Below are 13102 nucleotides of genomic sequence, written 5' to 3'. Positions count from 1 at the left end.
GAGCTGGGTCCCTCTGCTCCCACTCCCAGCAGGGGCTCATACCACAGAAAATTCTGGAAACACAAGAAACATTTCAACAATATTGGGCTGTTGCAAACATGAGAAATGGCCCCTGCACTGCCCAAGTCTGTAGCCTGGGGAGTCTTAGTCAGGTCATCAACCAAGCAGGGCCTCAGTTGCCTCAGATGTAAAATGAAGATAATGGCCACCAGCAGCATCATTCAAGCGCGAGCTGGTCATGATGCTCTCCTGAGGCCTCAAATGCAGTGATCTCACTTTACTGAAGATGAGGGAGACGCCAAGTTTGTTCTGCCATGCATGCATGCTATCCGACTCTTTGCAACCCCATGGACTATAGCCCACCAGGCTCTTTTGTCCATGGGATGCTCCAGGCAAGAATACTGGAGTGGGTTGCCATGTCCTCTAGGGGATCTTCCCAACCCAGGGATCAAACCCATGCCTCTTATATCTCCTGCATTGGCTGGCAGGTTCTTTACCACTAGCGCCACCTGGGAAACCCTGCCATATGTTGCTCTGCCATAAGTTGTCAGTTCCAGGCCATTTCCCCTCTACCAGCCTGCCCTTCCCCCAGTGTCCTCAGGGCTTCAGCTGGAGGGAACCCCCCGGGCTAGAGAAGTAGACCTACTATTTCTGCTACTTAGGGAGTGTGTCAGGGGGAATCTGCTCCAAGGCTTGTCTGTGCCACAAGGGGAGCTGTGGAAACAGGAAGGACCCTCACACACCCTGCCCACACCTCAGCCGATCTGGTGGAAGGGAGCCTTGTTCAGGGACATACCGCCAAAGTGAGGGCAAGTGATGCCACCTATTGAGGCTCTCTTCTCGCTCCTTCCTGGGAGCTGCCCGCGGGCTACCCATGCCAGGCCCAGCCAGGAAGGCCAGGATCCGGCATCCCGTTGGGGCCCCAGGCAGGCGGGGTGGCGGGCTGGCAGCAGGAAGAAAGGCCGCTGCGGTCAATTAGGATTAGAACCGGAGTGCCTGTGGCCACTGTAAAGGGATTAGAGAGCGAGTAGGAGCCCAGAATGACTGTGTCAAGAAGTAAATTGATGATAATGTGAATTAGAGAGGAAAAATGACAGAAGAAAGGACAAGTTTATTCTAGATGGAGGTCTAATGGGCACCAGGAAGACAGAGTGCTTTGTAAGGTGATGTTTTCATTTCTTACGGTAAATGCAGGCGTTCTTTGATTTTGCCGTGGGGCCCTTACACTGGGGCCGCTGGACAGCCTGGCCAAGAGATTAGACTCTGAGAGGGGAGAGAGTCAGAGCCCAGGGTGAGAGCTGACTCCAGGGCAACTCGGAGGGCCGAGCCAGGATTTCCTGTCCCTCGTTTGTGTGGGCAGCCCCTGTGATTTTCCTGATTCTGTGCCATGCCTGGGCCTGCGGGGCTGGCCCTTACCTCACACACACACATACGCACACACACACACATACCCCTCTCACCTGGGCCCTGAAGGGAGGATGCAAGGCTGGCATTGCAGATGCTCTGGGGGTGGCTGGCCCCATCGCACAGAAGAGAGAGCAGAGAAGGCTGACAGACATTCGAGGCAAGAGTCCAACCAGGGAGGTGACAGGAGGCAGCAGAAAAATCCATCTCTGGGAATATTCTAGCCTGGCACTGGTGTCCATGCCTTCCAGCACTGATTGCTCCCCCACTATCACTACTGCTTGAGCCATACTGCCTTCCTGGGGGCCAGAAGGGAGAATTATATCCATTAATTAGGGCTGGGTTTGGAGGGCTGGTAGCACAGGTCAATCCTGTCCTCTTGATTCCATATTAGCAGGGTGACCATGGGCAAACTACCTATTCTCTCTGTGCCTCGGTTTCCTTATCTGCTAAATGGGGGCAATACTAAGTGCCTACCTGATAGAACTGTTGTGGAGATTAAAAGAGTTAAAGGATATACAGAGCTTGGAAAAGTGTCAATTTCCAAAGCACCTTCACATCTTTACCTTGTGGGTGCCCTCATACAGCCCCCCTGTGACCTCCTTTTACAAATGAGAAAACTGAGGCTCAAGAAGTGAAGCCACTTGTCCAGGGTCACTCAGCCAAGAGTGATAGAGCCTGAATGGCAATCTCCAGGCCTTGGTGCCCAGTCATGGAATCTGGGAGAATTGCCAGGACTGGTTTAGATTTGGGTGAGATTTCAGAATGAGCCACCTCCCTTGGGGAATTAAGAAGCTTACTGTTCCTACCCCAGCAGACACATGGTCTACAGTGGCTGGCAGGACCCCAGCTGCTAGCCACTTGGATAAACACGGCTCTCCAATATGACTGTATATGCGGTGAACTGCATCATGGCTGAAAGAGTCCTAATCCAGGACTGACAACCAGAATTCCAGGCCAGGCTCTGTGGCTTTGGGCCCATGATTTTGGTTTGTTGAGCCTCAGTTCCACCACCCCCACCCTCACCCATAAAAGGAGGGGATGGCCCAGTGTCTCTAACTTCCATGGCTCTGAGAATCTGCTTGTCCCCCTGAGAATCCCCAGACCCTTTCATCCCTAGGGAGAAGTTTGAGCACAGAGCAGGGCTCCTAGAGGCCTCATCCAAAGCATGTCATCAAAGAGAGCGGCCCAGAGACAGTGGGAAGAACCCAGCATCGAAACAGGAAGCCCCACACTGGCTCTGTCCAGAGATCACAGGAAGCAGGGCTATACCCTTCCCTCCTCCCAGGTATTCATATACCCAAACCTTCACATCCTCCAAGTTCAACCCAACCCATTTCCTCTAGAAAAAGCCTGATTCTGCCAGAATAATCTTGCATTCCCAGAGCTCTGTTCTCAGAGCTCTAACCCCCTCTTGATTCTGAGCATTGGCCTGCGTTTGTTCATTATTGCCCAGCATTGCAGCCAATGGGGTCAGAAAAATAAATGAATGAATGGGCAGGGTCTTTACTATTGTTGGTTCCCTCAGTGCTATTGCTCACTTTCTCAGCCAACCCAGATGAGCACGTACCACGTGCTGGGCTCCAGGCTGTGGGCTGACAGTGAACACTGAGCAGAGCAGAACCCAGCCCCTTTGTGGGACTCTCCATCCAGGTGAGGGGGGAAGAAGAAGAGAAGGAAGTGATCAGAGGATGTGGTCCAGCCTACAGCAGGGTGTAGGCTCAGGAAAGGGGGTGTCTCAGAGGAGAAGACAGGGACTCAGGGACTTGAAGGAGGCGGCACTATGTAGCAGACAGGGAAGTGGGTGTGAGGTGCAGCCAAGATGTTCCAGGCAGGAGGCAGAGCAGGGAAAAGGCGCAGAGGCATGGGAGTATGATAAAATGGGCTAACTCTACCTGCCCCGTAGGTTTAAATGAGACAACATGTGTAAATGATGCGGCAGGGTGCTCCACCCTGGATGCAAGTGCTCCACCTGCGAGAGCTGCCATCAGCACTCTGGTATATTTGAGAGGGTTGTGGAATTGGATTCTGCAGGAGCGGGGTGCCTGAGTGTGAGCAGGAGGGTGGTGGTGTGGAGGGAAGTTCAGAGGCTGGCAGGGCTAGGTCACCAAGCTTCCACGGGCCAAACTAAGAAGTGATGACTTTTCATTTTCCTGGTCAGAAATTGGCACACTTTCCCTGTAAAGGACCTGCTAGTGAATATGTTGGGCTTTGCAGGCCATGTGGTCTCTGTTGTAATACTCAGCTCTGCAGCAGCAGCATGAGAGCCCCACAGACAACACAGAAACCACAGGGCAAGGCTGAGTCCCAGTAAAACATGAATGACTGGATTGGGGCTGGGGGATCAGCCCCAGTCTGCCCAACCCAGCTCTAGCTGGCGAGGAGGCCCTGAAACCTATAAGCAGGCAGTGGCCCTGAGGAGGGACCAAGATGCTGGTGAGAGAGGACAATGGTCTGGACTAGGGGAGGAAGAGGAAGGGACAGAGGTAGGGGACCCTGGTGGAAAGGGACCCCAGGTACGGATCTCGGGGCACGAGGTCTCCCTCCAACCTCCGTGGCCTCTCCTGTCTCTTTCAGGCTCCCCGTACTATTACAGCGCTGCTGCTGCCAGAGGAGCCGCCCCGCCCACAGCTGCCACTGCCTACGACCGCCACTGACCCCCAGAGCCAGGCAGGCGCCAAGCATTTCTGACACATATCACTGAAGGCCATAGCCTCCCAGCCCCCTCCAGACACAGCCAGAGGGGCCCAATGAGACCACCCCCCCCCCAGCAACCCCCTACTCGCCAGAAACTCCCTCCCCCATTTCCTGCCAGGGACTCCGGGGTCTATGATAGAGCTATTGGACTTCTAGACACCTGTCCATTTCTAAGAGTCAACTTATGAGCTTCTCCCGGTGGTGACTGCAAACCAACAGACTGTTCTGCAGACAACCACAGCCCCAGCACAGCCTGCCAGCCCCCCGCCCCCACCCCCACCCCCCGAGCTGTCTGACCATCCGCCTGTCTTCCTGCCCCAGGCCTGGAAGGGAAAGTTTACTTTCATTGCTTCAACAGCACCCATGTAAATACCTTCTTGCTTTTTTTGTGGGCCCGAGGGTCCAGCTGAGCAGACTGCCCACCCATTTTGTATCCAGCATTCCGAAGGTGTCACAGGAGGACTTGGACCTGGGCACAGAGCCACCCTTCTGCCCTGGGTGCCCCGAAGGTGGATTTGGAGCTGCCCTTGAGACTAAGGATGCCCACCTCCAGACCCCAGACTCTGCTCACGCTACTTCTTTAATATCTGGACTAAGAGTCTCATTGGGTTGGTTTTGTTCTAAGCACTCCCCTCCCTACAAGACCCCTCCCTGGCTTCCTGCCTCCATTTCCCTGGGCCCAATGCAGTGCAAGCAGCTCTTTTCTGTATCAAAGGACTCAAAAGAGAACCGTCTAGGAGATTCCTCAGCTACTGTTCTAAAGTGAGATGGCATCCAAGATACCAATTGCATTGTGGACTTGGAACGTTAGGGCCAGACGAGACCCAGAAGATGATGGACCAAGGCGGAGCATGAGGCTCTCCAGACCCCCTGCCCCTGGACCCCTGAACTGAACTGAGATGTGTTTACTAACGTGCGCCCAGGCTCAAATCACATTGGACACCCACCATGGACACTTCTCCCACCCTCCAAGACGCCAGAGAGTGGATTCAGGGCAAGCCTGTCCCTGCCACATAGACAGTGATTAACAGAAAGGACTTTGTCTGGACCAAGGATCAAAAACACCTACAGCAGTCAGCCAGAACTTCCCGAGCAGCCCCTCTCTGTCTCATGAAGCCTGCTATGCAGCTGGGAACCAAGGTGCTCGGGTGGGGGCAGATGCCTGCTTTGCATAGTGGGTACCTACCTGCTAATACAAGGGGCTGTGATGGTCAGGCCATGGCCAAGGGCTTGGGAGCCTGGAATGGGAGTTGGGAGAACTCACTGTGGGCTGGAGTGGTCAGAAAAAGCGACCTGGGAGGATCTGGGGAGCAGAGGAAAGCTTCCTGGAACGGGACCGGCAGCGAGGAACTGGTGTGTGAACTGGGAGTGGTTTTGAAATGGAGGTACCAGGGGCCACCATCTCTTTGCCTTGGGCCTCAATTTCTTGCATACTATCTCTTGCCAACTCAGAACAGCCAGGTAGAGGCGTCATCCAAATCTGGACTGAATGACAGCCATGACAGTGGACTTGGCCATCTCCTGTGACAATGTGCCAGATGTCTGCATGTCACCAAGCTGGCAAGGAGCTGGGGTAGAGAGAGCCCATGCTTGACATCATGAGGCCCAAGAGGTCTTGTCCTGGCTGTACCTTTGCCTGCCTTGCTGTGGGTCCTCAGGCAAGACCTTTCACCTCTCTGAGCCTCGGCTGCCTTGGTACAGCAGAGTTCCCCTGCAGGACTACCTGAGAGCTCTCCCTCCCTTACTTCCTCTCCCCATTTGCTGGGGCTGTGACGGGGCATCTGGGGCAGGCCCTCCACTTCTGAGCAAGAAGACTGGGGCACCTGAATCCTGCTAATATTTGGACCAAGTTAAAAAAAAAAGAACACCTAGAGGGGTGAAAATCATCTTTGAGGAAGACGTAAGTCAGCTCCCCTCAGGGGAAACTGAGGCCTAGCTTGGGGAGACCTAGGACCAGGCAGGGAGACAGAGCAGACCTCCTCTGACCGCCACCAAGTGTCCCCCCGCTACCACAATACCCCTATAAGGTGGTAGAATAGAAGAGGAAACTGAGGCTCGGCAAGGTGGAGTCCTCAGGCAGTGGCTGGTGAAGGTGAGGCTTGGGCTCGGCCCCCTGACTCTTGGCTTATAGTGACCCTCCCTTCCCTGGGGCGGGAAGTTGATGGTGAGGGCAGCAGGAGCTGGTTCTGGGCCACCTCCTCAGACAATGTATCCTGGGGCTGTTAGAACCGCCAAGGAAGCCCAGTCCCCAGGGCAGAGGTGGCCCCAGTGGGCTCACCGCAGGCACACCCACCATCCTGAAACCTGCTGTGCAAAGAAAGGAGGCAGCTTGGGCCAGAGCCCACCTCCAGGAGCCCAGGTGAACCGGCTTGCACCTCCATCTGCCAGGCAAGGTAGAAGCGGTGTGTCACCTGGACCCTCCCACCTTCCCTCCCTTCCAGAGAAAGTGGTGGAGTCTGGGGTCTGCAGCACAGGCCTTTTGGCCTCTGGCACCCACATCCTTGGATCCTGATGCTCCTATGGTCTCAGGCTATTGGGAGGAGGTCACCTTTCCCTGAACTGGCTACCTAAGTGCACACCATCCTTCCTCATCAAAGCTCGCCTGGCCCCAAGTGTACCCCTCTCCCCATCCTGTTCCTCCTCCTGACCTGTGATGAGCTCCCTTCATGCCTTTCCTCTCTCCTCTGAGGTCCTCAGATTGCATTTGTATTGATTAGACAACCACTTGGTTCCTGGGCTGCCAGGCAGAAGCACAAGCGCACATGGAAGCACATGCATGTTCCCACACATGTACCTGATCTCACCCACTGAGTTCCCAAGCTGCCTGCAGAGCTGCCTGGGAGCTTGGAGTGGAAGGTTCCAAAGGACACAAGCCGTTGAGTAGATGCCAGAGAATTCTGAATGGAAAACACAAGGCCAGGGCTTTCACCAGCATCGTGGCAGGAGGCCTGGGGCGTTGCTCCATGGGCCTTCAGCCCTGTGTTCCAGCCCTTTTTGAAAACGACATTGTAGATTTTACAAAAAATTTTCATATCATTAGTCTATCTGCAACCTAGAAAAATCTGATGACATATCAAAATCCACATCCCTTTCCCAAGGCGCCTTAGTTAGGGTTCACCCTTTCATAACTGATGTGTGTATGGTGCTTTGCAATCCATGACCATCCCATGGGGCAAAGATCACAATGCCCATTTTATAGATGGGAAAACTGAGAGGCTCACATGGCAAGACAGAGGTGAAGAGAATACTCAGATTTCCCAGCTTCATTCTCTCTCCAGATTCATGCTCCTGTCATGGGAATGTTTGGCTTAGAAACACCCTTCAGTCTCCTAGAAACCCCAAGACCTGTAGTGAGGAAAGAAAAAACAGTGACTCGGAGGCTGGCGTGGTGGAGGGGCCAGGGTGTTGGTGACTTTGCTGGTCCAACTTGATTCCCATTAACACTGAAAAAATGCAAGGTCTTTGCCAGATCCACACCAACACTTCTGAGGTTTCATCCCTACTCCTTCCCTGCTGTGCCTGAGACTCAGAGGGCGTGGGAGCTCACCCAAGTCCTGACAGGGCCTGCACGTGTGCCGAGCTCTGACTCGCAGGGTCCCGGGCTCCAGTGTCAGGAGAGATGTCCCCACACTCCTCTTTTCTTTGTCCTTCTTCTGATGGAACAGACTTCAAACCTGGCTGTGACAATATGCAGTAGTCCCCAGATTTGGGCCATCAGGGGTACCCACAGCCTTGGGAAGCAACTATCACTATCTCAAGGGCCCTGGAGCAGCTGCTTCCTGGGCCAGGCAGGTGGGGTGACCATGTCACTTCTCCAGGACACAGGCATCCTAGGTGGTGGGTGCTTGCCCTACCCAATGGCATTCAAATGTGAGAACTTTAAAATGCTCTGTCAGCCAAAAAAAAGTCTGGGTGAAATTTGACCCATGGATCACCGGCTTGTGACCCCCCAGTCTTTGATCAATGCCTCCCTTCTTCTTCACCTCCTTGTCCTTCATTGCAGATGAAGGACATTGAGGGAGATGGGAGCTCAGGGAGGCAAGAGAGGAGGTTCAGCAAGTCAGTGTCAGGAACAGGCACCCCCAGGACCTACCCTCTCCTTCCCACACTCCTGGCTCTCGAAGGCTGTGTGGGCTTTGCAGGCGGGAGGGGTAGACCATGGGATGTGGTCGGGATAGGGGACTGTTGGCTTTGAGGGGAGGTCAGTGCTGCCAGGATCTTTCACAGGTCCAGGGAAGCACCCCAGATGTGGCCACAGGGGCGCTGAGGATGAAATCTCTTTATGAGAAGTCATATCCCTGAGCTAATGCCCTGCCGTGGCAGCCTCTGGCTCCAGCCACCTTCTTCTGGGTGACATTTCAGTTAGAATTTAGCTCCAAGCCATGGAGAGCAAATGTTGAAAACTAACCAAGCACTCCTGACAAATACCTGGAAACGAGCTATGTCTGAGACACAACTGCCACAAGGGTAAAGAAGAATCCAGGCCCCTGGACTGGCCAGCCCTGCAGGTGAGACCAGCTCCCTGGCATCCCTGCTAAGAGGCAGCCCTGCGGCCTTGGCCCCTCACCAACCCAGGAGCCCACCACTGATGGTTTCCAGGCACGCACACTGGTGCTCCTGGAGAATGCATTCCTTTAGTTCTTTGGGCCTCGGAGAGGTCCAAGGCAAGCGCATTTCATAAGAGATAACAAAATACATTACTGAAAAGTTGGACAGTCAGGCCATGACTCCTAGCCTGCATTCTGCCCCACCTCCCGGCAGCCCCTTCGGCCCCTTGTCCCTTGTTGTCCCCGAAACTCAGGATTCCCTCTTGCATATTCATGGTGGAGCTGCGCTGTTGATCCACCTTCCCCACTGTCAGCAAGGCTGCGCCTCCAAAGTGGCGGCCAGGTCCCAGGGGGCCGACCGGGAGCGAGTCCCCTGCCTGCCCGCTCTCCTGATGAGGGGGCTGCAGCTTCTCTGACAGGGCGCTTCTTGCCGGGAGCAGGCAGGCACCAGCTGATCTTTCATTCACTGTAATTTCTCAACACGGGGTCCCATTCCTGGACTCCACCACCCCCCAATCAAAGGGGACCTCGGGGTGACATCCCTAGCATTCTAGTTTCAATCCACATGTTCCCAGGGGTTCTGTTTAGCTCACCTCCAAGGGTAAACAGAACTACCATTCAGTAAGTCTGTTCTTCTTCCCACATCTTAAGACTCCTGAGCCACATGAAGTTCATCTATTTATTGAGGGAATCTTGATGAATTCTAAAAGGGACTTGGTCTCAGGTGGTATATTTGGCCTCTGGGCCAGAGGGAAAGGGCAGGAATTCTGCCCCTCAGCTTTGGCAACTCTGAGCATGGCAGGGAGGGACTACTTGGGAGTTAGGTGCCCTCCTCCCTGACTCTGAGGACCGGCTGGAGGAGGCCCACCTGCAGCTTCACTCATCCCAACCTGGGCCCACCCACTCCTGCAGCCACAGGGCTGCTCTTATCCCCACAGTCACCACGCTCGTGGCCACATCGCTCATCTCCAAAAGCACCGTAAAGAACAAGTGATTTTGGATGATGGATTGTTGATTTACAAACAGTGCATTTCCCTTGGAGTGGAACAGAAAGGAAACCAGTTAATGGCTCCCTTATTTTCAAGCATGAATACATTTTAATGAAACTATTTTATTGTATTTGAGGAAATGGAGAGTTGAACATTCCAACCAATCAATAGCCAATTAATTGCTATAAAGCTAAAAAGAAAATAAGTAAGTCCCGAGTCTATTTTCAACACCCTGCAAAGCTCAGAGCCTCCAAATCTGGCCTTCCCTTTCATACGTGCCCATGTGAGTGTACATACGCATGCACACACACTCGCACCCCGACACCTCAGACGTACTTGGAACTCAGAGGAAGCACTGAGTCTTCTCATGCCAGTTCTTGCCTGCTCTTCTTGCCTTTGGTCAGAGGAGGCGAGCAGACCTGGCAGTAGCCTGTCCTGGGGCTCAGGAAGAGGGAGGCCCGTGCCCTGGATCCAAGCTGCCAGCACAGTGTGGGGTTGTGGGCAGTGAGACCCCACTTCCTGGGCCCAGCCTTTGGGCCTCCAAGTTTGGGCCGAGGGTGGAAATCTGACTCGGGTTTTGCCCTGACTCTTGCTGGAAGACGCTGCCCTGGGTTTTCAGTCTCAAGTGGCCTTGGACATTGAGTATTTGTAGAAATGCAGATTACATTGCAAATGGAACTCATTGCCAGGCAGACGCATGGATTTTTGCTTTTCATTCTTTGAGACAGTTGACTGTCTTAGGGACTGACCTTCCAGCAACAAAAAAATACATATCTACTGTTACTGCCAAAGTTTGTGATGCCTGCATAGATGCTTACTTGTAAAAAAAAAAAAAGTACAAAAAAAGAACAAAAAACCCACAAAAACAAACAAAAAATACCACAATTGAATTGCCTTTGAAAGTGGGAGATGATGTCTCCAACAGATTGAAAAAAAAATGCTTCTTAAAAATGTGTATGTTTTGTATTCTTTTTTTCTAGTAGAAAATAATTGACTTGAAATACTGGTGTTTTTTTTTTTTTTTCCTTAGTGATGTGTGTTGCTTTTGTGTGTAATAATATTTGAATGTAATTACAGCAGTGCCAATTTGCCAAAGATGTCAGACATATTTTTCTTTTGTTGGGAGGAGGGCAGGGGCTGGGGGTGGGACTGGGGAAAAAAGAGGGGTGGGATTTTGGTTTCATTTTTTAAATTTTTTTCTCATTGAACCTGGAATTTGTGGTTTTATTCTAAGTTAAATGGTTGACCACAACACGTTTACTTTAGATTAGTTGGAGAAACTTGCAATAAGATTGGCGTAGTTTCAATATCTGTGTGTCTTTTCATGAGTGACTGTTACTTGTGAAGAATTGATTTTATGTAACCTTTATGTGAGATAATTATTTGTAAATATTTGCCATAATTTTATTGGTTCCTAAAATAAAAGTAATTTTTTAAGTTCAGAAAAAGGATTTGATCGCATTGATTTTTACAACTTCATAGATGGTCTATGATAGCTTTGACAAAGCCCATCAGAGTTGTGGGGAGTTTTATTGACTCTCCTGATAAAATCGGGGTCAAAACAAATCTGTGCAACTTGAATGATGTGCTGGCGCTTTGGACTGGGTCCTGGGCAGGGGTGGGAGAGGCAGAGTCCCTACCCTTGAGAGGTTCCTGGCAAACTGCCAGCCCCTGGGCCAATGGGGAGTGATAGTTAAACCCCTGGATTTGACTTGTGATGAGGATCACTGGCTGAGTTCTGTAACCTCAGTTTCCTTAGATCCAAAATGGTCAGTAACACCCGCCTCATTCATTCATTCAGCAGAGTGTTTGAGCATCTCTTCTGTTCCCAGCACTGGAAAACTTGGCAAACAAAGACCCTGCTAATGTGAAGCTTATTATCTAGGGGTTCTTGTGAAGGTGAACATGCATGTATGCTCAGTAACGGTGTGTGCATGCACACACGCTCTTAACCTTGAACCAGGCCAGATCTTTAAGTTGCCTAGAACCTGAGCAGTCTGGGCACACCCCACACCCCGCTTATGTGCGACAGAGTCCAGAAGCCGCACATACCAGGAGACTTTGTCTTTGGGCTCAAAAGCCACAGGCCATATCTGGCCAGAGCTCAGGGCCTAAGAATCCACAGTCCTTCCGTGGGGAAGGTGCCGTGTCTCTAGGCCTTCAGAGTTGAGTGCTTCGGCTGCAAGGGAGCCTGAGGTGGCTTTCCATCGGGGGCAGGGCAGCTGCAGCCCAAGCCCTGCCCCTGCTGGGCAGTGTCAGTCTGCAAGGGCAGACAGGGACCGCTGCGCCTCTTGGCACAGTGTGTGCGACACGGTAATTGCCAGAGATGGAGTGGGTGAGTGACCGCGTGGGGGCCACGGGGGGCGACTCATTCATATTTAATAAAGCAGGCTGAGCGGCCTCCATTCATTTCGGCAATGGATGGTGACAAAGGTGATTCCTGAGGGAGAGAGAGATGCTACATGGAGAACTGACCCAGCTCCTTTCTCCCCAACACTCAGGACTTAGAGGCACAAACTTCAAAGGGAAGCAGCAGTATTTGGGAACTGAAGGTTGGGTTCCAAACCTAAGGGAACCAGTGAGGCAGAGCCATGCTTCTGTCCCTGAGGCTGCAGCCCTTGTCCCTGGCTCTCTGGGGACAGAGTCCTCATGCCTGCCTTCCTCATGGGGCACCAGTATCTGCAGTAACCAGGGCATGTGCAGCCCCCATACGATGCAGGACGGTGGGCTTGGGCCAGGCCTCCTGTAGACTGAAAGTGAAAGTGTTAGTTGCTCAGTCGTGTCCAACTTTCTGTGATCCCATGGATTGTAGCCTGCCATGCTCTTCTGTCCATGGAATTCTCCAGATGAGAATACTAGAGTGGGTAGCCATTTCCTTCTCCAGGGGATCTTCCCAACCCAGGTCTCCTGTGTTGCAGGCAGACTCTTTACCATCTGAGCTATAGGGAAGCCCTACTAGCTTCCAGTAAGGAGGGTGGAAATGCCACTCTGAACACGCTCAGGCACGTTCTGGTCCAGCAGCTCCTCTGCCCTCAGCAGCCATCACAAAGAGGGGCGGAGCAGATGCCTGAGGCCTGCCATGTGAGGCTCAAGCCTTAGACCCATTTGTTCTTCAAACCTCCACTGGAGCCAAGCCCCACGCTGGATGCTGCGGACAGAGGTGATCCATCAGGGGATCGGGTTACGGCCACAGCCGTGAAAAAGGTGGAGGGATAAAGGCACCTAAGAGCCCATCCTGGAGTGTCAGCTGCAGTTCTTAAGGGTCAGTTTGGTGATGTGAGCTGTCTCTTAACTTCTAGAAGCCACAGTTTTTCATCTGTATAGTGAGTATGTACATGGTAATGTTTACTTGGAAGATGTTATGAGGAACAGGTTATGCATTGTGTGAGATTTTTTTCTGAATGATGGATGTGAGTTTTGTTAAGATACTGCCTCTGCCATAAAGAAATCAAAATTTTACCATGC

At 52.4% G+C, this 13102-nt stretch overlaps 1 protein-coding gene across 12 annotated transcripts in view; it reads left to right on the top strand.

Moving 5' to 3' along the window:
• Positions 1 to 11085, top strand: part of PAX5 (paired box 5) — a 180523-nt gene extending 169438 nt beyond the window's left edge. For all 12 annotated transcript variants that reach the window (XM_081510326.1, XM_081510311.1, XM_081510287.1 and 9 more), the window contains one exon: positions 3982 to 11085. In XM_081510326.1, coding sequence (XP_081366452.1) covers positions 3982 to 4061 — 80 coding nt within the window. In that variant the 3' untranslated portion in view covers positions 4062 to 11085. The remainder of the gene's footprint in view (positions 1 to 3981) is intronic.
• The last annotated feature ends 2017 nt before the right edge of the window (positions 11086 to 13102 follow it).

The sequence above is a fragment of the Giraffa tippelskirchi genome, chromosome 1 (assembly GCF_054371585.1).
Source record: "Giraffa tippelskirchi isolate mGirTip1 chromosome 1, T2T-mGirTip1v1.2.pri, whole genome shotgun sequence".
Taxonomy (NCBI): Eukaryota; Metazoa; Chordata; class Mammalia; order Artiodactyla; family Giraffidae; genus Giraffa; species Giraffa tippelskirchi.
The sequence above is the reverse complement of the archived record's forward strand: the minus strand, read 5'-3'. Positions and strand labels throughout refer to the sequence as shown.